Source organism: Daphnia pulicaria, chromosome 4 (assembly GCF_021234035.1).
Source record: "Daphnia pulicaria isolate SC F1-1A chromosome 4, SC_F0-13Bv2, whole genome shotgun sequence".
NCBI lineage: Eukaryota > Metazoa > Arthropoda > Branchiopoda > Diplostraca > Daphniidae > Daphnia > Daphnia pulicaria.
The window spans coordinates 15,267,753-15,294,451 of NC_060916.1; the positions used below are offsets into that span (position 1 = coordinate 15,267,753).

The following is a 26,699-nucleotide window of genomic DNA, read 5'->3' on the forward strand; positions in this document are numbered from 1 at the left end:
CAATACTGGTCTCAAGCCGACGAAGCCTCCTAAAAACATTAAAGGTTACTATCGACAGGTCAAACGTAACAATAAGCTTAACACTGCAATTTCTCAGAGCTTACTGAATTATTTGAAATCACTTAAATCATAAACACGAACCAATAAGCAACTCATCAATGCACAATTTATAAAACTTTCAATTTAAACTAAAATCAAACGCAAGTTTCCATTACCTAGGGAAGCAGCTCAGTAAAAAAATCCACAACGGAACGCACCTCAGCAAAACCTGTAGAAAGAAAAATTTCCGTTAGATATTTTCATAAAACAGAAAACGATGACAATTCGAACACATCTTTCATCAGCAAATAATAAAGTGTCATCCAAATACATTCAGACCCGAAAGATGAAAAATCATTTGAAACATAGTGGTAAAACCAATGTAAAGAGAAGTATGTAATACCCGATTGACGCAATCAGTTCAGTAACGGAGCAATCTACAGCTTGGCAGAAACCTGTAAACAAAAATATTTTGAGTAAAACAGAAAAATGAAATGTCGAAACCCCAAGTCAAATGTAATCTCCGTTTAAGGCACAACCTGTAGATCAATTCGATCTCAGTTGCTTCCTACGTGACAATTAATTTCCCCGTTCGTAATTTTGGCACCTCTCTTCCCATCGATTAAGAAGAAGGCGTGGCGATCGGGATCAATTCCAAATGACGAATACTCATAATTACCATTAGAAAACATCCAACAGGGAACGTGAAAACTGCACACCGACTCCTAAGACACAAAAATGCTAGCTTTAGAAATGGATAGCAAGCTGCCATATAAACACTAATAAATGCAACAAAAGAGCTCAGTATCCTTGTAAACATCAACCCCTTGCGGTTCATCAGGCATATGCTTGTGATTATCATCAGAGCTCTAAATAATTCTGCTACGAATTCATTATTCATCTACACACTCTCGTCCTTTTTGGGCGTACAAATTTTTTTTGTACACCTTTTGTGTACCCTGGCACGAGGTCATAACGTCTTTGTTTTATCAAATTCGCGCGACCATCGTTTTTCTCACCCATCCCCCTCTTTCAAGAATGAAAGGAAAAGTTTTTTGCTTTCTATTTTATCTCTATTTACTTTTACTTCATTTCATATCATCACATGATGTTTTCCTCCTTCTCATTATGTAATTCATAGCTTTCTTAAACTATTTCACAGACTGCGAATAACGTAGTTGCTTTCAACGGGAGTCGAACCCGGAACCTCAGATTTACAATCCAGTATTTATCCGCTGTGCCACCAGCTAATTATATACAGTTGGGAAGCTTATAATACTAATTAATTCTTAGGGCAGAGAACGAAACTTCTAATTTCGAGATTGCTATTGATTGCAATCATTGTTGAATTAAAGAGCTTGCTAACAACATATTAAGCAACAACTTATCGAGTGTTCATCTAAAAGCACCATTGAATTTCGGTGTTGGGACTTAACAAAATTTTTCGTTTTTAGCCGCCATTATGGATTTCCATCGCGCGGCTTTTCAAGAAAGAACTTGAGATTAAGGCGGTTAGGGATGGGAGAGAAACGAAGAAACGAAGCGAGAAAAAAAGGTTTTTTGGTCTCTTCCTTTCGCTAAAAGAGTGAAAAACCCGAAAAAACCTAATTTGCATACTTGTAAAGGAGGCGTACAAATCCACTGTTAAAACATTTCACGACTTTTTCGTGGTTGTAGCTCCCAAAAATTAATAGTGGGAGATTCGTGGTTGTTCAATACGAAAAAGTCGTATAATAAACCACAACGAAAAATTCGTGGTTGACGGTACTAATTTTTCGAAGTTTTTAACATCAAATTATAGGATCTAAAGCTATGACCTATTATACCCTAGAATATGTAAATAAAAGGAAACTTGGTTCATTAAATTGAGTGTAAATTATTGTATTTCAAACAACTTTTTCAAAGCCAACATGTTAGCTGAGAGTAAACAATGAAATACAATGCCTAAGCAGTTTTACTTAACGCTTGCGATGCTTTGACAACTTCAAGATTTTTAACGAACATCTTAAGTACTGGACTTTTTTTGGAGTGTTCATCTTCCAAGCCAACAATTACACTTTGAATGAATAACAAAATGAAAACTAAAACACAATATCTTGTTTCCGAATAAACCTTAAATTGCATATCAAATTGATATTTCTAACAAATGGGCTTTATTAACATGATTGTATTCAACCTTTTTATAAAAAAAAAAGTTAAAAAAGTTTTGAAATATACAAGTTACAAATGAAAAACGAACTGGACTATTACTAACATAGTTTAATTGGCTGAATAGTATATGAACGGTGCCGGATCTACGGTTCAATCGTCTTAGAGCAAATCCGACAAGGATGCCAGATCTTTTATCTGTTGAAATAGGACAGGTAGAATTAGGACTAGTGGATGGTAGAAATAGGACTGCTCGTAAGGAGAAATAGGACTGGCAATAATGAGTTGCAAAAAGTAGTCCTATTTCGACCAGTCCTATTTTGACTAGTCCTAAAACGTAGTCCTATTTCTACCAGTCCTATTTCGTTTCAGTCCTATTTCACCGACTACCTACCTTGCGGAGCAGGTGTAAAAACGGTGCACGTACGACTGAAGGACATTCCGAGTGACTGTAAAATAATTCAAATTTTCGTATTTTTCGGTCACAATGGCAGAATGTAATATGAGGCACATGGTCGTTTCCAATTTCCCCGTCAATCTACAAAAAAGAAAAAAATTCATCCCCATGTCGTTATCAAATGGATGGAATTGTTGTCTCACTGCCGCAGGATTTGAAGTTTGGCAAAATTTTCTAATGGGCAAAATCTGGTCGAATCATGAACATCGCGAACCATAACATGCAAATGAGCCAAAATAATCATCAGAGTGCCATAGAGCTCTTCTAATTGAATACCCTGCGTCCAAGAATAATGCGTCATAACAAATTGAAACTAATAACTTAAAATGAAATTATTTTCACCTTGCGTGAGAAAACGACTGATAAATTATCTCGTGATAGTGACTCCAGCTGGAAGCCTTTGCATTTACGTAGCGCCTTTGAATTATAGTAAAATGACATTATACATATGCAATTTAATACAAGAGGAAAATTCAAGTTGACTAACCAATGGCGAATAAATGCGTCGGATTAAGAGCAAGGCTTGTGAAACGACGAGCTGCAACTCTTGACGGGATTGCTCCTTATTCATCTTCGTCTCGTTCAACGAGTGCTGATTAACCGATGTGATGAGCTCCCGAAAAGGGCCGAGGAAATCGAGGACCTGCTGGTCCAGCGGAATGTCTTCCCTGATGTCTCTTAACGGCGCCAGCGCTAATCTGTGTCGAGCCAAAGTGTCGACATGATTTGCCGGATTCTGTCGCTTAGCATCAGCAGTCACCAGATTATTAGGTGTTGCAGGTTCCAGTTGGAAACCGCAGGGATTGGCCAACGTGTGAACGAACGGAAATCGCAGCAACGGTTCGGCAGTTGCTGATTTCGACCGAAATTGCTGAATACTTGGAATGCAATTCACTTCAGTCGCCAATACACCTGGTCAGTTGAAATTTCCATGGAATTAAATTTAATGTGCTGGGTAAAATAAAGGGTTAAGCGTGTTTTACATAAAACAAAATAAATGTTGGAAAACATTGTTTTCTCTCTGCGGTGCTTTCAAATGAACTTGAAATAGGGACAAAACCACGTCTAGTCCCTTTGGGTGAAAATGACTTTGGTGACTGATGAAGACGTTACAAAGAGGTTCGGTTCTTATATACGGTGGCATTATACAGATACAGACTAACCAAAGTCTTTTATAGTTTTTACTTTCGCCGAGAGTGTATTAGGAATTCAGGCATTTATACAGTCTGTGTAGAATTCCGGTCTAATTAGGGCTCGAACTCGAAGCCTACCTGTCTACAGATGTGCATGGGTTTCCACGTAGAACGATTTGAATCTGTGTAAATAAATGTCCTCCGCCTTGATTGACACATGAAAGCCAAAGATATCTGCTGTACTATAGAATACAGGTAGGATACAGGATTGTCAGACGGGTTCACCGGACAGAAATTTTCTTTTTTTTTAAAATAAAAGTCGAAGATTGAAATAATAAAGTATATATTATACGAAAGAATCAAAGCATTTGAATTGTGTATAGTTAAGTATTGAAGGGGCCAGACAAGTCGGAAAGGTGCTGAACTCCTGAGGACGACCCGATACGAGACCGGTTATTACGGCCGAGACAACACATTGATTTTGTGACCTTGATAAGCATTGGATGTAATACGACCGTTAGGAATGGAATGCCCGCCCCAACACGGGGAACATTCAACATGTGCCTCTAGGACCTGTCTGGATGCGACTGTCTGCCAACGGCCGGTTTTCCTTTTGTTTTCGAAGGCGAAGGTCTGGTTTCAATCGGAGCCGGATAACAGTTTAAGGAAAGGGAAAGGTCCGTTCCATTACCAACCTAATATATTAAAGAAACTAAGAAACTAAAGAAAGAAAGAAAAAATAAATAATTGGTTTCTTTTATAATTGCTTATTTTGAAATCCTGGAAAAACCGTCCATTTAACAAATTTTATATTGCTGGAACGTCTTATTAACTGCTTACACGCACTTTGTGGATACATGCTGATGCAAGTTGTTGTAGTGCAAAATTCTTTTTTAAAAAAAATATTTAGTCGATGTTATAAAAGTCAAAAAAATTCGTTTGCTCAGTAGATGAACTGGAAATTGGGGGAGAGACATAATATCGGAAGGTTTTTCTGTAGACTAAAACGTCATCAGAGGGCGAAATAAAAATGAAAACAAAACCGCGGGGGGGGGGGATGTATTAACCCAAACGTATTTAGTTGAAGTGTAAAAAAAGAATGCAATTTTTACAATGACAATTTTTCTTCTACTCAATCTTTAGTTTATTTTAACAACGTTTCACAAGACGCACGAATCATGGAATTATTCACAATGGGCAGACAGCAGTCTTCAAAACAAACATTTCATTTCAAGTCAATGAATCACTTCAGATTACGCACGGAAATTTAAGAGATCCTTGCTACCGAAAAAGACTATCTTTAGGGATGCAATATAGGAACATATCATCATAACAGGTAGTGATGACGTCCCATTTCTATGTTGGGATGAAAATTGATTTGCAAAGCTACTGGATCACTAAATAAAGCACTAGATCTACTATAACCGAAGATGAAATCGATATAAATACACGACGATTCGACACAAATTCTACCCATCACGTGCAGCACTAACGTAAAGGCCGCAACTAGAATCGGTGAAACCCGTCGAAACCAATTCACGGACCCTTCACGAAACGAGATATCGATCGGAATGCACCCAGAACCTCTCCACTTAACAGACCGTTGTGGACGGCAGGATATTTGTGACGCAACGAAAAGGGGGAAAGGTCAGAACGATTCGACACAAACCAAAAGACGGAAGGTTCTCTCAAAAAAAGCCCGAAATCATAATGCAAAGTGGCGACACTTTGCATAACTTGGAGATGTTCTAAAAGTTGAAAAAAAAAAAAAATTACAGTCGTGATTCAAATAATATCAATGCCAGCACTAAACACATAAACATTTTAAAATACGGCTATCGGACAAGGCGAATTGGTGTACCCAACATAAGATGTGATGCAGCCATACGAGTCTTTGGAATATTCCGTGAGCGGAAAAATGGAACGATCGCCTTGTTCCTCTATACCGTGAAGCCAATTAAGAAGGTTAACAACTAATTAGATGAGAAATGAGACATGGACAAAAGTACCCTGTCATGGCTTTCCTTCGGCTGTTTGTTCCGTAATAAACTCGGTCCATTTCATCTCTTTTATTATTTCTGCTGTTTCCGACGTTGTCGCTTTCACTTGCACGCGTGATTGACGATAGGCGTTGGACACTCGACTGGTTTCTAAACGCCAAAAAGAAGATTATAGAATTGAATTATTTGGTTTCCGTTTGAAATCCAATCTCACCACAGTTGATCATTACCGAAAATAAATCACGACACAATCACCAAACAAAAACAAGTCAATTATTAGTGACTCGCATCACCACAGACTGTGGTGGTGTGGTGACTGGGTCTTCTCGCTCCTTTTTTTCTTAGTGATGAACAAATCCAAGAGACACTCGAGTCTCAACAAATCGAGCTATCGTAAAAATTTATATTTCGTTCAATACGCTGCATGGGATCGATTTAAAGAATCACCAACAACTGCGCCGTTGCTGATACACGTAATTCATGGCGCTGGAAGCCGATGTGACTCCCTTGAAATCGTTGGATATTCATAAAGAGAGAAAGGAAATGCATATACATTCTCCATTATACCGTTTGCTGTTGCATATACGTGTCAGCCACCTTTTTCTCTCTCCCTATTTAAATACAAACTCGGTTTGACAACATGGGTGGTCAGTGCAGAGGCCAATACTTGACCTGTCGTGCAGGGACTCACGAACTGCCCCTCTAAATTAATGAATGACAACAGATGGAAACCCGCACTGCCTCCGCTCTGGTCACGATATTCAAATATTCAAGAGCTGGGAACGATATTTTCTCATCACATTCCCACCGTCCATTTCGGAGCTGGGCAGATAACTTGCATAATATAGTCGCCATCAAATATTTCTGAAGTTTAGTCAAATGAACAAAATATCAAATCGACTTGAACCACTTGGTCGCCACGAAAAGGCGGACCTTATTTCCTAAAACTTTATGGCTATTAACGAACTGTCAATCCAATCTCGAGTCAAACGCTGGAGGCGAGTTAGTGAATGAAACACACACCAAGAGATATTAAATGAATACACCTTACTCACCCCAATCAGGCCAGGTCTGCTGCTGGGGTGAATTGAATTCGAATTGTTCACGACGACAATTTTTCAGTCAACGATGCTGACCGAGGCTGGAATAAAAAGCACACACTGGAAAATTGGAATCGAGACTACTTGAGATTACGTGTACGACGGTCAAAAACTCACATCGACGTCAGCGGCAGATGAGGTTAAATATTATAGCAGACTAGTTATTCATGCTGAGGGAATGGAACCCATTGGATTGAATCGTGTAGAATAAAGCGGACATATCCTGCTGTAGACGGGAGTCCCATACGTTTCTGATAACGTAACCTTAGCCCCAAATGCCCCCAAATGCCCTCAAATGCCCCATGAAGCGACCACGGCAGTATATAGAATTCGAAGAGTCCAAACGAGTTATTAAACTTGTACACTACGCAAGGTCTTGCACGCGATGTAAACAAATGGAAAAGGACATTCAAAATAGTTGATGTCGGTAGTTTCTACGGTTGGACAAATCTACGCCCAATGACTTCGAGAGCATTAGCATTGTTAACATTTCAATGGCAATCCTGGAATTCTGAAATGATTCCCACGATTGGTTCTGCCGTTTCCACAACAAACGGTTAGCTTCAAGAGTCAGTGAACTGCTAACACGCCTCTTGAATTTGTACCGTCGGCTATTTAAGGTCCGTCGTCCGTTGCTGCTGGCAAGATAGACACGTTAGACACGTTAGATCTGGCAGCTCATCGTCCGTTCAGCTGAATCACAATGTCCCTCTTGCCTAATATATTAACTTTTTCCATTTGGCTCTTTATTATTTTTATTGACAGTTGTTCATCAACGCCGAACACGCTCAACGGCCAACACATCCGCGTCATATGGGTAAGAATAACGCAAACGTTGAAATTACAATTCAATTAACCTGCTGTCATTAAATGATGGTGCGGACCAGACACTTTGGAGTGGAAACCCTAAAGGAATAGTTGGACCGCTCAAAGGCGGAGAGATCCTCAAATTCTTGACGAAACGTTTGAATTTCACGTAATAACCGACAAAAATAAGAATTTCACTTAACTGCCCTTTGACTGATTACCTAACTTGATCCATTGTCCCAACAGGTACGAAATGGTTCGAGTGACGGAAGACAAACTGGAGCCATCGGAAAAAGCCCCAGGACTTTTCAGCTATTTATGGAATCAAGTAAAGTTCATTCCAATTTCTATTTGAAAAGAAATAGTAAATTAAAAACGAATTATATAATGACAATTAGAAAGACAAATCTGGTGTAAAATTATAATGATGTAAACTTTCACAGCAAGCCGATTTGCTGGTCCACGATACGATCGCCAACTACCAGTACAATTCAGTCGTCGATTTTTCATTGCCATGGATTTACGCTTATTACACTTTCCTCATCCCAATCCCTGATGAATCGGCCAACGTCAACGCCGTCGTCAAACCATTTCAATGGCCGGTTAGAAAATTGAAATAACGCACTAAATATAATATTCCGTGTTCAAAAGGATTCCATCACTTCAGATTTGGTTAGGACTTGGAATATCAATCGTTTGCGTCATCACAGTTTTGAATTTGATCCAACGCTACTTGCAATATCGATCCGTAATTGAAACACCAGCACTAAAACCAATCGACAATCCACCGGCTGAAAAAATGATCTCGTATGGATTAACGGGAAAACAATATCTTTACGTTTTCGGCAATTTGCTATCACAAGGTTTGCTTATCAGGCCCAAGATACACATTAATTATTTTAAACCTTTTTGTTTTTTAAATTATTAATTAGGCGGCCCTTGTATGTCGAAAAGATTACCCTATCGACTAGTCGCTGGCGTTTGGACCCTGGCCGCTTTCATCTTCGTCCAGGCCTACACGTCGACTCTCTTCACTTACGTAGTGACGCCAATCAGTGAACCGCTAATCAATTCAGTCTACGACGTTGTTGACAATCCCGATATCAAATTAATAGTCAGGGAAACGGGGTTTATGAATACTTTACTAACGGCAAGTAAATAAAATGTCAAGACTTTCACAACTTAAAACTTACTCGAATTTCAACAGACCAACAATTACACGGGCCTATTCGGGAATTTAAGGAGAAGACTGGACACCTACCCAAACTCTCAATGTGGATCGTTGACGAACTGCGCTGATCCCGTCAAATCAGAATATGGAAACGTCTTCCTTGAGGTAACGGTTTGCCGGGGGTTTTTATTCTTTAATTTCACAAGAATTTCTGATCTTTAATTAGGCAAACGTTTACCTACTGGATACAATCAGAAAAGATTTTAACAAGACTGGAAACTGCAATTTTCAAATGGCAAAAGAAGCATTTATCTCCATCATGTGTACGCTTGTTCTACAGAAAAACAGTCCCCACACGCAAATCATTCAACTAGCGTAAGTAGTAGCTACTGCTGCAAGATAAAATTACTCGCCATTAATCGTTGTGATTTAATTTCATTCAAATTGTCATAACGAAATAGAACATTAAATCTGCAAGAAACTGGACTGGTCGACTTTTGGGACACGTGGTTTCGCCCAATGCCTCCCCAATGTACCGGAAAACCCCAAAGTGGACAGAAAAAGAAACTGTCGCCCCTTTCAATTAAAAATTTGACCGGTGCTTTTGTTGTTTTGTTAGTTGGATCGAGCCTTTCCCTTTTGGCTTTTCTTGGCGAAAAAATTATTTTTCTACGTAAACTTCGTATTCGCAAAGTTAATGAGTTGCTACAACGGAAACACTTTGTCAAGGTATCACCCAAGACAGAAGAAGCCAATGAGACAGAAGAAACAACCATCGTCCTCGAATAACTTGGGAATTTATCAAAATTGAACTTGAACAAACTATTCACTTGATTTCCCCTAGTTTAGAATTACTTTCACCCTATAAAATCATCATATGCTATTTGGTAGCGCACTTGGAATTCATTGCAACACTTACTTGGACACATTGGATTTCAACCTGCACATTTCACTTTTTCGATCTACGCCGGGTATCGGAAACACGTACAGAAAAAAAAGCCTAGTAAAAGAAAAACAAAATTGGAAAAAATTCCTAAATGAAACTGTTGAAGGAACTGAAAGAATAAAATAGGTGAATAACAATAAGTAATAATTACCCGCCAATTAAATATTACAAAATACACAAAAATGTCAATATTTTCTTTCTAAACATATTTTGTACATCCCCAATGTTTGTGACCCATAAACGAAGGCAGCCCAAAAAATTAAGACTTGCCCATTCGTTTCTAAGAACATTTGCCAATTCCATTTGCCTGTTAGAAAAGTTACAAGAAACCAAGCAAGAAAATAGACGATATAGGGCCACTGTCTGGAAGGAACAGTCCACACGACCAAATATGAACATTCATATAGAAGAATTTGGTTACTTCCCTTACTGTATAAAACGCCCTCACAATTATTCCAATACCAAACCCACCCACAGCCTATGTGTTGACTGTTACATGTGAAATCGACCATACCTATGGAATTGTACACGAAAAGTTGACAGTGTTTAACAAGCTCTACCCCCAAACGAAAGAATAACTCCGTTAATTGAATAAACACTCACACACCTAGAAGTGTCTTCATTTTTTGTGTTGGAATTTAGGACCAACTAACTAGGCGATTGAACAAAAAGACTACTTAGTAGAATAATCGGACACAAGATTGATTGGCAAAATTGATCAAAAACAAGTGAACCCACATCGACAATAGCAATTAAATAAAACCTGTTGTCATTCATTTTGTTTTCTCACTCCTGTGATGATTTCACAATAGTTCTTGATAACCAAATAACGAGGAGGAGACAGTGTTCTTTGCAAGTATTTGTATTGACGTAGTTGTTGGGTTACAATGCCGGGTACGACTCTGCTGGATGAACAGAGTGTCGGGCTTTTATAGACAGTTATCAAGGTGGTGGGGATTGCACCATCACTGCAGAGTGTGGCGCAATCCCGGATGTAGTTGCATAGGCAACAGGTGAGATGGTGCAATAGGGAAAGCCATCAAGGTACTGCGTAGTACAGCGACCTTGAGGTACGGCGTAGTAGATTGACCTTGGGATACTGCGTAGTAGATTGCTCTATACTACAAGCAGTAGGCCAGGTCTTCACACAAGTCATTACACTCCTCCCCCTTCCGCAGAAGTTTGGTCGGGGAAGGAAACCATTTTTGTTTCGAGTAGTTCGGTAGTAAGTTTCAATACATGCAAGAGAAAAATTTTTTGTATGCTGCTAATACTACTTTTAAGTGTATATATGTATGATTAAATTGAATACAGTGGGAAACATAATACCATCACCTTTGGATAAATGTGTAAATAATGCAATAACAAAACATTGCATAATTTTTCGAACAGAAAATAAGCATTTTGCATAACAATGTGAATAGCTAAAATATAAGTATAAAAATCGAAGCATAGTACAGGAATAACATAAGAACTACAATGCGGTATTTAATGGAATGTTGATAAGTAATGTAATGGAACGCTTCACGAACCGTAAGTATTAAAAAAAATTAATTTGATAGTTTCCTAGTACTTACGGTTGGTGATTACATCCCGAGCCCTTTTCAGTTTGAGGGCCTGGAATTCATACTTGTAGTATAAATCCAAGCTGTCTCTCAGGTACTGCTGGATCAGTACCTCCCGCTGGGCGTAGTACTCCCCTTCACTTCGCAACATAATGGGTGGGGCGTACATATTTTGGAAATGTTGGGGTGGATGATAACACGGAGGGGATGGTGATGGGATCCTCTCCTTCTGGGCCGAATCTGGATGTTCCATTGTCGGCGGCTGTGGTGTCGGATGATTTATAGGCGGAGCGGCTAACGGGACTGCACTGGGGATGTCTGGGTTTACCTCCGTGGTGTCGCTTAGTATGCTGTCTTTGTCGTCCTCGTCGTCCTCGTCGGCTCGTCGTCCTCGCTGTCGCTGAGTGTGAGGTCGATGATGAGGGTCTGGTGGTTGGTCTGCTCGTTATGTTGATCTGTCGCGACGTTTTCTTTGGCTTCTTCTTCTTCCTGATCATCTTCGGCTTCTGCAACGTCCTCCGGTTGTTGGACAGGCCCGTCGTCAACCGTCGCCTCTCCCCGTTCTTCTTCACTGTCAGCGGCCTCTTCTTTTATTTGTTCAATCACAAACCCTACCGATTGCTCGATGCCCGGTAGATAGCGGGGGTCTGTGGTGATTTCCACTTTTTCTTCGGTATCGGAGATGATCTTTGCCGAAATTCTCCTGATTTTTGCTTGCACGTCTAGGATCACAATTGTTCCTTTCCGGCGTTGAGCCGTAAGGGCAAAAGTCTTCTTTAGCACAGTTGCGTCTTCACACATTGTAAACTAAATTGCGAGTGTGGTACAGTGCGGTTGTTGCTGTTTTTAAATACCACGGCTATCTTTGTCTTGCAAAATAGGTCAACAAATGATGCGCAATACACAGACATACATAGACAATACAATATATAGACAAAGGTGAAGAATTAAAAGATGTCATGTGAAAAAAAAATGGTTGAATGCTGTTAGATGTACTTTTCTCCTTATTGAAACTCAACTCGGAATACATAGCATGTAAAGCCTTTTTTTCTATGGATGAAATACTGGTACGGGACATGCTGAAGGATTTATGTGTAGGATAGCGGTAAATTATTACACGGGTCAAAAGAGAAAGTTTCATTTGGGTGATTTAGTGTATACAGGTAACATGTGGTAGCTGAAGACTGTGTGTATAAAAGAGAAAGTATTTGTTTTTAAACGGTAAATCAGAATCGAAAGTTTAATTAATGCGATTGAATTGAAGCTGGAATTTTTTAAAGAAAGGGAAAACTACTTAGAGCAAAGGAAATGGAAATTATTTGTTTTTTTTTTTTTTTCTTGTTTTTTTTTATTTTTTTTTTCCTTTGTTTTGTTTTGTTTTGTTTTGTTTGTTTGTTTTTCTTGTTTTTTTTTTTAAAGAGTTTTAAAGAGCTTGTAGTACAAATAGCCAATAAACACAAAAGTTTTGTTTCAAAAATTTTTTTTTGTGTTGTCTACCCTGGTAGCACGCCTCTATCTATAGGATGTACGTCGCCCATCTTTTGCAGCCGAGTGAGATGTCTTAACCCGACGTCCATAGGATTGCCTATGTCTATACTAATGTCGCGCTGTAAGACATCTAAATGGGTACGGCTTACAGCCGTCTTCAAAAGACTTAAATTTAAGCAAAAAGAAAAAAAAGAAACGTTTCTCGATGGGCGCGAAACCACGTTCTTTGGAGTGGTACTCCAGTGCTCTACCCACTACACCACTCTATATTACTTTTTAACTGTGTTTTGTTCAACGGCTTTAAATTAATACTAGCAGTTAAAATTATGAAAATGTAAAGACCTTGTCTTCCTAAGCTATCCTGTGGACAGATAATTTGGACATCTCACAGACGTCATGTTACGTCTGTCTGTTAAGCGTCTAATTTCTAGACACAAATGGATGTCCGTGATCGTATGAGAAACGTAGATCTATAGGACATCTATACGAAGATAGCATAAGGCCGTAGTAAATTGAGTATCTATGTGATATCCAATTTAGGTTGCAGATAGATCAGATTTGATTTAGACATTAAGACATCTATATGATAGACGATGGATGTAAGTGTGCTACCAGGGTAGTTTTAGCAGAAGGTTCTGGTTGAGGATTGCTTTTGGTGGGGTTTGTGGAGTTTTAGGTGGGCGGCCTCTATTTTTATGGATTACACTTGGGTTAGGTTTATTTTTTTTTTTCATTTGAGATGTACCCCAAAGTTTAGCTATTATAGGGGTGGTATCTGAAACAACTACTTCGTTTGGATTTTCTGTTACCAACTTAATCCTATTTTCATGTACAACCAATTTGGCCTTGGATAATGGACTGGCTAATATCCAAAAATTATCTGTCCCCAACCAATTTTATAATTTCATAATTAAGGTAAGATAATTTTTTAGACACTATGTAAGGTCCCACCCATCCATTACCAAATTTTCCTGTTGTTACATATGCTTTTAAAAGAACGCGATCATTGATTTTTAATTTCACTAATTTACTCCCTTGATCATAAGATTGCTTTACTTGCACTGTTTCTAATTTTTCTTTTGAATATTCTTGCGCTTTTCTCCAAAGTCTTTCGTAGTCATCGTCGTCTTCAAAGACTTGAACGTCTTGCGTTATCGCAATGTCATTGGGTATAACTGGATTACGTTTAAAGAATAGATTAAATGGACAGCTATCGATGCTTGAGTGTTGCGAAGTGTTATAAGCGAATGTCACAAAGTCGAGATACATATCCCAAGACTCTGGTTCTTCGTTAACATAGCAAGCAAGCGTATCGCATAGTGTGCGATTAAATCTTTCTACAAGACCATATGTTTGTGGGTGGTAACTAGTGGTCTTGATCTGCTTGATTTTAAATAATACACATATATGAGAGATAAGTTTTGAAAGAAAATTGGTACCTTGATCGGTTAGTACTCTTTCTGGTCGACCATATTTAGTATAAACTTCCTTTACTAAGTGTTCAGCTATCTTATAAGCTTTTTGATTCTCCATTGGAATTGTCATAACAAATCTACTTGCATAATCAGACAGAACTAATATATATTTATTTCCATTACTACTTTCCGTGACCGGTCCAACTATATCCATTGCGATCTGTTCCCACACTTTGGTTACAGGTGGCAAAGGTTTAAGTGGTGCTTTAATTGAGCCGTAGGCTTTGCGTTTAGCACATGTGATGCAATTGCTCACATATGCTTTAACGTCGTTGCCTAGTCCGGGTCAAAGGTATTGGCGTTTAATACTCGCTAAGCTCTTTGCAACTCCTAAATGCCCTGCTAACATGTGGTCGTGATTCATCTTTAGTATCTCTTCTATCTTTTCTTTTGGTACTACAATTTCTCCGTCATAGGTTACGAGTAAACCTGCATTATCAAATTGAAATTCTTGTTGTCGTTTTCGCATTTACTAATTATTTTAATTATTTCTTTATGCAATATTTTTCGTTACGTTGCGCTGTTATCCAATCGTTTTGCATTATTTCGGGTTTTAATATAGCGCCTATTACTGGAAGTGGTTGTCTACTTAAACCATCTGCATTTTGATTCTCCTGGCCAGGACGGTGTATAAGAGTCATATTATATGCCTGCATCTCGTATGCCCAACGTGCTAATCTTCCGTGTGGGTCCTTTTCTTCATCAACGTTTCTAACGGTTTATGATCTGTAAATACTCTAAAAGTTCTACCATAAAGATATGGTCTGAAATGCTGTAATGCATGTACAATGGCTAAACATTCTTTTTCTGAAATATTCCAATTCGTTCTCGTTCGTCTAAATGTCGCGAAGTGTATGCTATTACTACTTCGTGTTCTCCGTGTGAGGCTTCTGGATCCGTTTCTGAGGGCGATATATACTGTATCTGCGCTAATACTGCACCAATCCCGTATTCTGAGGCGTCCAAGTAGACTAGAAATTCCCATGGTAAAATCTGGAGACCTCAGAAGTGGATTGCTGGTTAGGCAATGTTTGATACGTTGAAAGGCGTCCCTTTCTTTCTCGCCCCATACCCATGTACTATCTTTTTTCGCTAGTTCTGTCAAGAAATGAGCTATTTTTGCGTACTCGCGTACGAATTTGCGATAATAATTAGCCAAACCTAAAAAGGACGATAATTGCTTAACGTTCAACGGTTCAGGGTAGTTTAGTATGGAACGTGTTTTCCCGTCGTCGGGATGAAATCCACTAGCTGTAATAATATGTCCTAGGTACTTTATCTTTGTCTTAAAGAAGTCACATTTACTTATCTTAAGTTTCAGATTCTCTTGTGTTAGCAGGTCGAATACTATCCGCAAGTGTCGAATATGTTCATCCATCGTTTTACTAAAAACGCTGATGTCGTCCAAATAAACAAGTACAAATTCATATAAGAAATCTTTAAATAAGGTGTTCATTTCCCTCTGGAAAGTACTCGGAGCATCGCACAAACCAAAAGGCATGCAGTTGAACTCGTAAAGTCCATACTCGCATATGAAAGCAGTTTTGTATTTATGCTTTTCTTCTATTTCGATCTGCCAATATCCGCTGAGCAAATCCAAAGTTGAAAAATATTTCGCGCCGTGAAGGCTATCGATAATCAACTGAATATTGGGAATTGGATATCTGTCTTTAACTGTTACATTGTTTAGCGGGCGATAGTCGACACAAAACCTCATTTGACCTTCTTCCTTCTTCGCTAAGAGCAAGATAGGACAGGCAAATGGGCTGGTACTTGGTCTAATGATATTATTTCTTAACATATCCTCAATCTGTTTTTTCATTACTAATCTCAATCTCTCTGGGGTGCGCCTCATTGGCATAACATCTGGTATTTGCGTGGTATGAATTGAATGTTTAATCGATATCGCTTTACCCAACTCATTAATATTTTCGGTGAAAAGGGAAAAATAGCTAAGCAACAGGTTTTTCAAATTTTCTTTCTGCTCGACTGGGACTCCTGCTAAATCGAGCTGTGGAGGTGTGGCTATACTGATTGAACATATTGATAAAGGGGGTATGATCAAGTTTCTTAATTCATTCTCATGTGTATAACTAATACTACGTTCACTGGGGTTAATAACAATCTTGTTAGCTGCGAGGAAATCATAACCTAAAATACAACCTTCATCTAGATCTGTTATAACATAAAATTGGTGAATAAATGGGTGTCTACGAGCTAATCTAATGCTTAATCCATATTTATCAATAGGTTTAACTACTACTACTGAAACTGTTCTAAATAACTGTACGTTTGGGTAAGAAACTTGTAATTCTTAACTTGTAATTCTTTAATATCATTATACGGAATACATATTAACAAACGGTGTGCTAAGAAGCTTGCAGCTGCACTGGTATCTATTAATGCTTGTGTCTTAAGGTTACTAAATGTTACTGGTATTCTCATTAGTTGAGCTACATTAGCTATAATTGGTAATTTATGTACACTGGTGTGGTTAAAAGTCCTATGGTCGCTGTTCGAAATTAAGACCTGCTAGTTGTTTTTCAAGTTTGGAAAGCTTATTTTTCTGTCTTTGAAGCTCTACGTCTTGCTCGTCTTCGTGAGCCGAAAAACCTGCAATTGTTGCTTTTAGACTTTTCTCCTCATTCCGCTCCATTCTATTTACTATAGTTTGTGCTGCATAAACTATCTCGCAAACATCTTCATAAGAGCTATTTACGTCAATTCTGGTCCACAAGGCCTGTAATATTTTTGGTAACAAGCCTTTTAGCATTATCTTTTGTTTTGCTTCTCCTCTAATTTTCCTAAGTGATCTAGCCAGAACTACGGCTTCAGGGGGTGCAATTGTTTCATCAAGAACGATTTCTTTTCCATGAATAATGTCATACAAATGATTAAGTCTTGAAACATATGTTTGGGTACTCTGATCAGGCATCTGTTTTAGTTCATTTAATTGTTTCTTAAGGTTCTCGATCTCTGTTTCCGTTAAAAATCTGCTACTGATAGCTTTCTCCCACGCATCGTAATCTTCTTTATCCGCAGCGTGATCTATGTAGTCACTGTGCCAATCCGCGGCATCACCTCTTAATCGGTCTGAAAAATATTTAATTTTATCCTTTGCGTCCCATCCTGCGTTTTGCGCTACTCTTTCGGCGTCTTTTAACCAAATATTTATAAGTTGATCTCCTCTTTTCCCTTTGTAAACTGGAATTGATTTTCGTTCATCCCGTGAGTATAGTTCGATGAGATGACTTTTAGTCAATGGAACATTGTTTGGATCGGGGGAAGGTGCTCTAGGGCCTTGCTGTTGGTTTAAAGGAATTTGTATAGGAGCGGTCGGCGGTGTTGGAGGAGTTGAAGTCATGTTTGGAGGTTGAGTGATTTGTGCTGTCTGTTGTGCTAACTGTTGCTGTAACGTAGTTATATCTAAGTTTAAACTTTTGTTTGTTTGCCTTTAAAAAAAAAATCTATTGATAATTCTTTAGTGTCGACGTCTTGTTGTAATTTTAATTAACTCGTTCCACTGCGATAAAAAAATCTTTCTCTAATGGGTAAAATATTTTGTGGAAGGGAATCTGATGTAACTGTCTTCTTCTAAGTCTATCTCCCCTATCAGGGACTCGTTTAAAGCAGCATAAGATGTATCTTAGATGGTAAAGTTAGAGTCGTCATTCTCTTACCGCTTTGGTGTTCCTCTCCTTCCTCCATGATTGTTGAAAAAGGTCGGATGTTCGAAGCCAAACTGGCACGTTCACCAATTTGTGATGATTTCACAATAGTTCTTGATAACCAAATAACGAGGAGGAGACAGTGTTCTTTGCAAGTATTTGTATTGACGTAGTTGTTGGGTTACAATGCCGGGTACGACTCTGCTGGATGAACAGAGTGTCGGGCTTTTATAGACAGTTATCAAGGTGGTGGGGATTGCACCATCACTGCAGAGTGTGGCGCAATCCCGGATGTAGTTGCATAGGCAACAGGTGAGATGGTGCAATAGGGAAAGCCATCAAGGTACTGCGTAGTACAGCGACCTTGAGGTACGGCGTAGTAGATTGACCTTGGGATACTGCGTAGTAGATTGCTCTATACTACAAGCAGTAGGCCAGGTCTTCACACAAGTCATTACACTCCCATTTCCACGAATAAAACACAAATAAACACTAAAGTCATGGCGTATCACAAACAACGCAGGTATAAACATGAAAAAATAAAATAAAAATAAGCTAGATTACTCACCTTTTAAAGTTGATGGTCGGGTCATTGCAGTCGTCGGGGGTTGACGTTAGATACAACCGCCATTAAAATTGGAAGCTGGCAGGGAAGAAACGCTCCACTGCTGTACACTGTTGGCCCCCCCCCCCTTCTATACCTGAATTGATGTTGGAGATAAGATCAAATTAGTACTTGGGTTAACGGCTAACACTGGTAATTACAATGCCTTACTCCACTATTCCGTTGTGGAGGTGTGAATTAATGACAGGTTGCACGACATCAGAGTAACATTTTGGTAATAAAAATCACCGAATACAGTTGAACGTGATGGAAACTCCGGGAAACTCGTAGAAATCGTCCACGTGACATTCTTTGGAATCGGGCTAACTCTGACATCCTGTGGCACTTGAGCAATGTACGTAACTGGAACTAAATAAGACTCAGTGCATCCCGGTTAAATCAGCTCGACTTCGACGTATGCAGTTCTGTCAACCTTTGCCGATGACTTCTCGAACCAAACTATATTTAAATATACCCCAAAGACTACTTCCAGAATTTATTTAAATTCTTGAAAGAATGCCAATGGGGGGGAACAAACGATATTTTGGTGACCCAACCTCTTAATTGACAACACACAAATGAAAGGGGCGAAACACGAAATTGAAATGAGAAAAGCATACCTTTCCCACTAAAATACAATTGGTCATTTTAGCAAACAAAGAGGAGGTTTACCGGATTTATCGGGTTGTCAAGTATTAAATCGGAAAGATGGACCTTGTTTTATTGGGATCAGTACGGACGACCTAATATAAGACCGGTTATTATAGACACCACATTTACTGGGTGGCCTTGATAGATATTGGGTGTAAATAAACGTCAAGAGCGTGACAGAAGAACGGCTCGTGGGGAGACGCCAAAAGACCCACAGACATGTCTATCTATGACTAAAACCGGTTTGCCCGTCTGGGTATTTGAAAGGCGAACGTGGGATTTCAAGCGAGTCCGTACAACAGTGCGGGTGGTGAAACATACCATCAAAAATGTCCACATCCATCACTTGAGGAAAGGAGTAAGTGAGATTCAGGGTAGCAACCAACCTGAAATAAAACAGAACTATTTAAAACAAACCACACAAATGGGTACAATATCTGGCAAGTTTCTAGATTCAGTGAGGGCAAGTGATTCCATGTTTTCGTTGCAGAGCCATCGCGTATAACGGATGCATCGTACTTGGCTATCATCAATTAAAGCTATTAAGATTAGAAGCGTAAATAATTTAACAATTACCTGTGACAGCTGACAGTGAATGATGACTACAGAACCCATCAAAATGTTGGAAATCCTGCAACCAAAAAAAAAAATCACATCAAAAGTCGAAAGATCACAAAAAAAGTAGCACATTTATTAAAATGTCATGGAAAATAAGCCAATCAACACCGTCCTTCAGACTGGGGCGGTATAAAATATAATCATTCGTAGCAATTAGCAAATAATCCTAACGACACTATAATTACCTAGACGGGACGCGCCGCTGGCAAAAGAAAAGCTCGCCTTCCCACCGCATGAGACCTGAGGACAGAAAACAATGTTCATACAAAATAGAATGGAATGAAACTAATGAATATTTAAACTTTCAATGTTCTCAGAAATTAAAAAGTTACCATTGTTAAACTATCACCAAGATTTTGTATGACAGGGATAACAATTCATCATAACATAAATTACAAAAAGGAATGTGAAAAAACCTATACACTCCTTTCTGCATTCTCTTTCGCTTTTCCGAGGGCAAAACTGACCGGCCTGCAAGCCATAAATTTGGAGTTGCTCACGTTCATCAACGAGTCGTCTACAGTTTTTGCGTGCCACGACAGTCGCTCGTCCGCTGGCCTGATGCTGGCCATGGCTTACTGCCTGCTTGCAGCGGGTCCCAATGTCATCCCGCCTACGGAACTTGCGCCCTTGCTCCCATCCAAGCTTTGTGCAAAAAGGGAAACCTGGGATGTAATTCTAAAACTCTGGAATCGGGAATGGGCCCAATCAGACATCGGCAAAATCACTAGGCTGTTCTTTCCAAACGTGTCGTCCGCCAGGACCCTACTCAGACGTCCCCTGTCGTCTCAGCTTACCCAAATTCTCATAGGTCACTGTGCTTTAAAGGCACACCAATATCGTTATAAATTTTCCGACTCACCAGCTTGTGAGTGTGGCTACCATGAAGAGTCTGTACACCACTTTTTATTTCATTGTCCTATCTTTCTTCGGCAACGCACCTTCTTCCGCGTAGCATGCTCAACGGAGTCGGTAGCCTGGCCCCCGGAGTTGGCGGCAATTCCCAAAAATCCGGTCGTCTGGCAAGCCATGCGGGCTTTTATACACTCAACCGGTCGGCTGTCGTCTCGTGGCATAAAACGCGTCGCAGCCTCAACCTCGTAACAGCTTTACCTGAGTCTATTCTTCTCTCTCTATCTCGTGGGCTTTCAGCCTACACAACATCTTGATGTACATTAGGCCACTAGCGTCACGACACTCTCTTACGGCCCCAGTCTCCCATCCATATGCTCTCAGCTACACGTAATTACCACACGGCAACTGCCGCTCAGGCCTCCGTCGGGCTGTGGCTATACCGGCGACTGTCCGGTACAGTCTTGAAGGTCCAACCAAGCCGGCCAGGCACATAAAGGTCCGACTGGAGGCTGGGGCTGTGCCCGACCCGTAGTGGCTAATAGGTCCAATTTCCCCATTTTACCATGTGTTTGTTCTGTATAAATTTTATTGTATTGATACTGTAAATAGTGTTTTATACTCGGTCAATACATTCGGGCGGTACTCGTTTAGGAGTTGAGCCCAGTTAAAATAAAAAAAAAAATACACACCTTTCAAGTGAATTCTCCATTGTACACCAATGGACTAGATGAACCACCTACGAGTGAAGAAAATGATAAGATTCACCATAAACTATTCAATGTCTTTTAAATTAAGGGGTGCTTCAGAGAATGTAGGTAAGGATGAATTAGGTGATACAACATTGCACCTCAGAGTGGATAAGTTGCTTCATCACATTCATTTAAAGGTTTAGAGTATTTAAGTAAATTACCTCAACGTAAGACCAAAACTTGACAGGGAAAATTATCACCACCCATACTTGAATTTTCTAAGAAAACAGATAAATAAGCTTTGCAACTACCTATGGATGATTTGAAATTAAAGTTTGAATCAGTGGTAGTTAAAATTTTGGAATCAATAAATTAACCTCTAGTCAAATTCATACGAAAGAGACTCGAATTATCATCATGAAAATATAACAGCAGAAACCCAGCTAGCTACTCACCACGTTTAAGACCCATTAGAAAGCAGAACAGCAACGAATATAAATCCAACTACATAGAAAACAAATAGTTTAGCTTTCAGCACAATACAATATTCTTCAACTCAAATTTAATAGGTTTACACAATTGCAATAAAAACTCAGATTTGATAAAACTTTACCTCAAGTTGCAGTGGGTCTTCAGCGGCTGAATACCAATGTTCAAGTGATTTCAAACGTGGGCGTCATCCCTGTCATCGAGTAGGTTCCCTCTCCGGAAAACTAGATGCCTTATTTATAAAATAGAATAGCCGTGAATCATGCTCATCAGTATAAGAAAGCCATTGGCATTTGGCCTCCACCTAAAAAATTTTAAAGAACATGTTAACTCAGCTTAATACAATATATACATTATAGAATAGAGTGAAAATCAGATTTGTAGACGATCTTGTCTTCATCCAGAAGTCATTGAAGTTTTTTTTTATCATGACAATTTTACTCTTTAAAATAAAAAGGCAACTCACCATGAAACGAGTAATCCAAGGAGTGCAACGCCAAAGCCTAAGTAAATAAGAAAAACTATAAAACGTCAGCCCAAACGATGAAAAATCGACATAACGAAAATCGTTCAGAAATAACAACAATCACTAAACTTCAGAACCCAATGCTCTAAATGTTACACTTTTATCATAAAATCCCAAAAATATAAGTCCTAAACAATACTCACATCACGAACAACAGACGGTAGCAAGAGCTGCAAGACTATAAACGGACCAAGCGGAATCCACTGCTGAAACAAAAATAGTGTTACTAATTGACCGATAGCAATTTTGCGTATAACATTGGAATTCCTCAGAGCTTACTGAATTATTTGAAATCATTGAATCATAAACACGGACCAATAAGCAACTCATCATTGAACATCACTATAAACTTAATACTAGATAGTTCAATTACCTGATGGAAAACCCCGAGGATACACCAGGGAAACCTACCCCACAGTAGCCTTGTAGAAAGAAGCATGACGTTATAAAACAAATTTCTTAAAAAAGATAACGATAAATTCAACCAGATGTTTCATCAGCAAATAATAGGATATCATCCAAATACATTCAGACCCGAAAGATGAAAAATCATTTGAAACATCAAGTGGTAAAAACAATGTGAAGAGAAAGATTTCATACCCGCTTGACGCAAATAGTTCAGTAACGGAGCGACCTACAACTTGGCAGAAACCTATAAACAAAAATAGTTTAAGTAAAATCAAAATGTCGAAAATGTAGTCTCCGTTTAAGGCACAACCCGTAGATCTGGTCGATCTCAGTTGCTTCCTACGTGAACATTAATTTCCCCGTTCGTAATTTTGGCACCTCCCTTCCCATCGATTAAGAAGGAGGCGTGGCGATCGGGATAAAATTCAAATGACGAATGCTCATAATTACCAATAGAAAACATCCAACAGGGAACATGAAAACTGCACACCAACACCTAAGAAACAAAATTGCTAGCTTAGGAAACACATATCCAACTGCCGAAGAAAAATACTAATAAATGTAACAAAAAAGCTCAGTATCCTTATAAACATCAACCCCTTGCGGTTCATCAGGCATATGCTTGTGATTATCATCAGAGCTCTAAAATATTTTGCTACGGGGCTGTCCATATATTACGTAACGCGATGAGGGGGGGGAGGGGGTTGCAAAAAGTGTTACGAAATGTTACAGGGGGGAGGGGGGGAGTTTTGAAAACGTTACGTAGCAAGGCCGAAAATTTTTTTCAATTAAAAAAAGTTAAAACAGTGGCAAAAATATCGATTTCCCACGCTAAAATGTAACTAAAATGGTTCGTCTGTTTAGTTTTTTGTTTCCCACGAATAAACACAGGAAATACAATTCCCCTGAGTGCTGAGCTCGAGAAGCTAATGATCGAGCAAAGCCCTCAGGGGAATGTCGAATTATCGCCTTCATCTTCTTTATTGAGCCTATCTAAGAGTTTGTACCATGTAACATCAAATACATGGCTTTAATCAAGAAAATTTGTATTTTGTATTTTTAAATTCACTGGGGGGGTTTTGTTTTTTGTTACGTAATTAGAAGGGGGGGTGTCTGTTTTTTTGTTACGATCCGTGACAAGGGGGGGAGGGGGGGTCCAAAAAGGTGAAAAATTGCGTTACGTAATATATGGACAGCCCCTACGAGTTTAATATTCATCAACATACCATCGAAAATGTCCTCATCCATCACGTGAGGAAAGGAGTTAGTGAGATTCAGAGTGGCATCCAACCTGAAATAAAACAGGAATATTAATAAAAATCTAACTAATGAGTACAATATCTGGCAAATTTCTAGATTCAGTGAGGGCAAGTGATTTCATGTTTTTGTTGCAGAGCCATCGCGTATAACGGGTGCATCATAGTTAGCTATCATCAATTACAACTATACAGACTAGAAATGTAAATAATTTTAAAATTACCGGACAGTGAATGATGAATATAGAAACCATCAAAATATCGAAAATCCTGTAAAAAAAACTAAGTTCAGACCTTCAAAAAGATTAAAAGAGTAGTATACACATCATATAAAATGTCATTGATGATAAACCAATCAACACTGTCCTTCAGACTGGGGCGGTAAAAAAAAATAATCATTCGTAACAAAATAACCTAACGAGACATTAATTTTACCTACGGGACAGGCTGCTGACAAGAGAAACGCTCGCCTTCCAACTGCATGAGCCCTGAAGACAAATAACAATTTTAAAAATACCACAAAATTCAAGAAAAATAAATTAACAGTTAAACTTTCAATGTTCTCAGAATTTTTAAGTTACCATTGTTTAACTATCACCACGGTTTAGTATGACAGGGATAACAAATCATCATAAAACAGAAAGGAATTCGAAAAAGAGCAATACACACCTTTCAAGCCATTTTTCCATAGTACACACATTGTCAAGACGTACAACCTATGAAATAAAAAAAGTATAAGAATGGGGATGGACAACATAGTATTGTAAAATTGAAGAATACTTCAGAGAATGTAGGTAAGGATGAATTAAGTAATACATCATTGAACCTCAGAGTGTATAAGTTATTTCATCACATTCGTTCATAGCTTTACGGAATGAAAGTAAACTTGCCTCAACAGACCGAAACTGGTCCCACAGTCATAACCCATGCTGGAATCTTATGAGATATAAACAGATTTATTAGCATTGAGTAGAACAGTGGAAAATTTGAAATTGGTTGCTTAAAATTCAGTGGTAATTAAATGTTGGAATCAATAAATTGACCCTGTCAAATTCATACGAACGAGACTCGAATTATAATCATGAAAAACTAAATGCAGGAAACCCGGCTAGCTACTCACCAAGTTTAGGACGCATGGCCAGCATGTGGTTGCAGATCAGCAACGAACATGATTTTGACTATACACTATACAGAGCACAAATAGTTTAGCTATCGGAACACTTAAATCCGTCACAGAATCATTATCCAACATTTAAACAGAATGAAAAATACATTAATCTTGAAATTATTTTTACCTAAAACCACAACTTGCAGAAGATCTCCTGGGGCTGGTGGTGAATGTTCGACTGATTACAAATGTCGTCGTCACCCTTTACCCTTTGGGGTTTGACATCGAAGAGGTTTCCCCTACCGGCGTAATAGTATATAATATACAGTCGCGGCTGAAAGTTTCTTTACGTGTAGCTCAAAAATACGCCCTTTTAGTTTGTATTGGCGGATGGTGTTAGCCTATGGTAGAGGTTGAGCTACCTTATTTGCTCGTTTCTTTATTTTTTACCGCCCTTCTTTACTTAACTCTACCTCTTAACATTGATTACTAATTTACCCGCGATAACGCAAACTTTACGCAATCCTATTGCCTAATGCTAAAATGAAACTAATCAATGCAGAAATTGTCACAGTTACAAAGTGATTAATCATCTGTCATTTTACCGTTTAATTGAAGAGCTATTGCTAGTTTATTGGGCATCGATGCAATTGCCTGATTATCGGCCATGGTTACCCATAGTTTAGAAAGCCGCGCCAACAAATCATTGTCGGAGGTGTAAGGGGGTAGGGGGTAAAACTTGAGAAAATCGAGCAAATAAGGTAACTCAACCTCTACCATAGGCTAATACCATCCGCCAATACACAGTAAAAAGGCGGGTTTTGGAGCTACACGTAAAGAAACTTTCAGCCGCGACTGTATAGTATAGAATATTTGAATCGACTAAGATACTTCATTTATTAAAACTTGATAAAGAAATTCAATAATAATATAAATTATTAAAAGACAGTTGAATGAAATACGAGTTTTTAATCATTATTTACATATCAGCTCGAGTGTTGTGGCAACGCCAACAACCGCGCGAGAAATTGAAACCCACACAACAACAACAACAACAAAATAAAAGAATCATTTCCCATTTACGTGCTTTATTTAGACCTGCAATTCTTCGTCTTGTATACCCTTTTTACTAAACAATTATTACTACTGAATTAATTTTTCTCAAAAATAATATACCCTGCATTTGATTCCAATCACAACAATCAACACATAATACAATCAGGCTTTAATAGCAACAAAAATAAGATCCAAGTCTCAGGGAGTAACTCGTTTGACACAAAATGTTATGAATATTTACACATAGTCCGTTGGTTTCGAATTTTTTTTTAAATAAGCCAATCATTATTCCGACTTGCCTTGCTTGTGTGCTACAAGTGTCTTTGTATGAGATTAAATATTTTGTAAGCATTGCGTAACACCATCAGACAGCCTTGAATCTCCCTGTTAATAAAAGCAGTCGAATTATCTCAAGGTAATACCTGGCAGAGCAGTCGTAGTA

At 38.7% G+C, this 26,699-nt stretch overlaps 2 protein-coding genes and 1 non-coding gene across 3 annotated transcripts; 1 reads left to right on the forward strand and 2 right to left on the reverse strand.

Moving 5' to 3' along the window:
- Positions 1-770: 770 nt before the first annotated feature.
- On the reverse strand, positions 771-25,468 carry LOC124338356. Its single transcript, XM_046792502.1, has 8 exons — positions 25,372-25,468; positions 25,211-25,271; positions 24,984-25,032; positions 24,763-24,809; positions 24,533-24,581; positions 24,388-24,466; positions 19,574-19,638; positions 771-908 (listed from the first exon to the last, which is right to left on the reverse strand). The coding sequence occupies exons 2-7, from the start codon at positions 25,236-25,238 to the stop codon at positions 19,576-19,578; spliced, it is 315 nt and encodes a 104-aa protein (XP_046648458.1). The 5' UTR covers positions 25,239-25,271; positions 25,372-25,468; the 3' UTR covers positions 771-908; positions 19,574-19,575.
- On the forward strand, positions 7,729-9,675 carry LOC124338331 (glutamate receptor ionotropic, kainate 5-like). The gene is made up of 5 exons (XM_046792473.1): positions 7,729-7,853; positions 7,931-8,012; positions 8,128-8,286; positions 8,352-8,547; positions 8,617-9,675. The coding sequence occupies exons 2-5, from the start codon at positions 7,938-7,940 to the stop codon at positions 8,844-8,846; spliced, it is 660 nt and encodes a 219-aa protein (XP_046648429.1). The 5' UTR covers positions 7,729-7,853; positions 7,931-7,937; the 3' UTR covers positions 8,847-9,675.
- Positions 22,694-22,767, reverse strand: LOC124338722. The gene has a single exon (XR_006917963.1). It is a non-coding gene; the product is annotated as a small nucleolar RNA SNORD18 (small nucleolar RNA).
- Positions 25,469-26,699: the final 1,231 nt, after the last annotated feature.

Excerpts from the sequence above, each read along its gene's own strand:
- LOC124338356 (XM_046792502.1), bottom strand. The coding sequence starts at position 25,238 with ATGCTGGCCATGCGTCCTAAACTTGGTG. Across the intron at positions 24,810-24,983 it reads ACCAGTTTCGGTCTGTTGAG|GTTGTACGTCTTGACAATGT; the intron begins GCAAGTTTACTT and ends TTTATTTCATAG. Across the intron at positions 19,639-24,387 it reads CTCTTTTAATCTTTTTGAAG|GTTGGTTGCTACCCTGAATC; the intron begins GTCTGAACTTAG and ends GTTTTATTTCAG.
- LOC124338331 (XM_046792473.1), top strand. The coding sequence starts at position 7,938 with ATGGTTCGAGTGACGGAAGACAAACTGGAGCCATCGGAAAAAGCCCCA. Across the intron at positions 8,013-8,127 it reads TCAGCTATTTATGGAATCAA|CAAGCCGATTTGCTGGTCCA; the intron begins GTAAAGTTCATT and ends AAACTTTCACAG. Across the intron at positions 8,287-8,351 it reads TCAAACCATTTCAATGGCCG|ATTTGGTTAGGACTTGGAAT; the intron begins GTTAGAAAATTG and ends CCATCACTTCAG.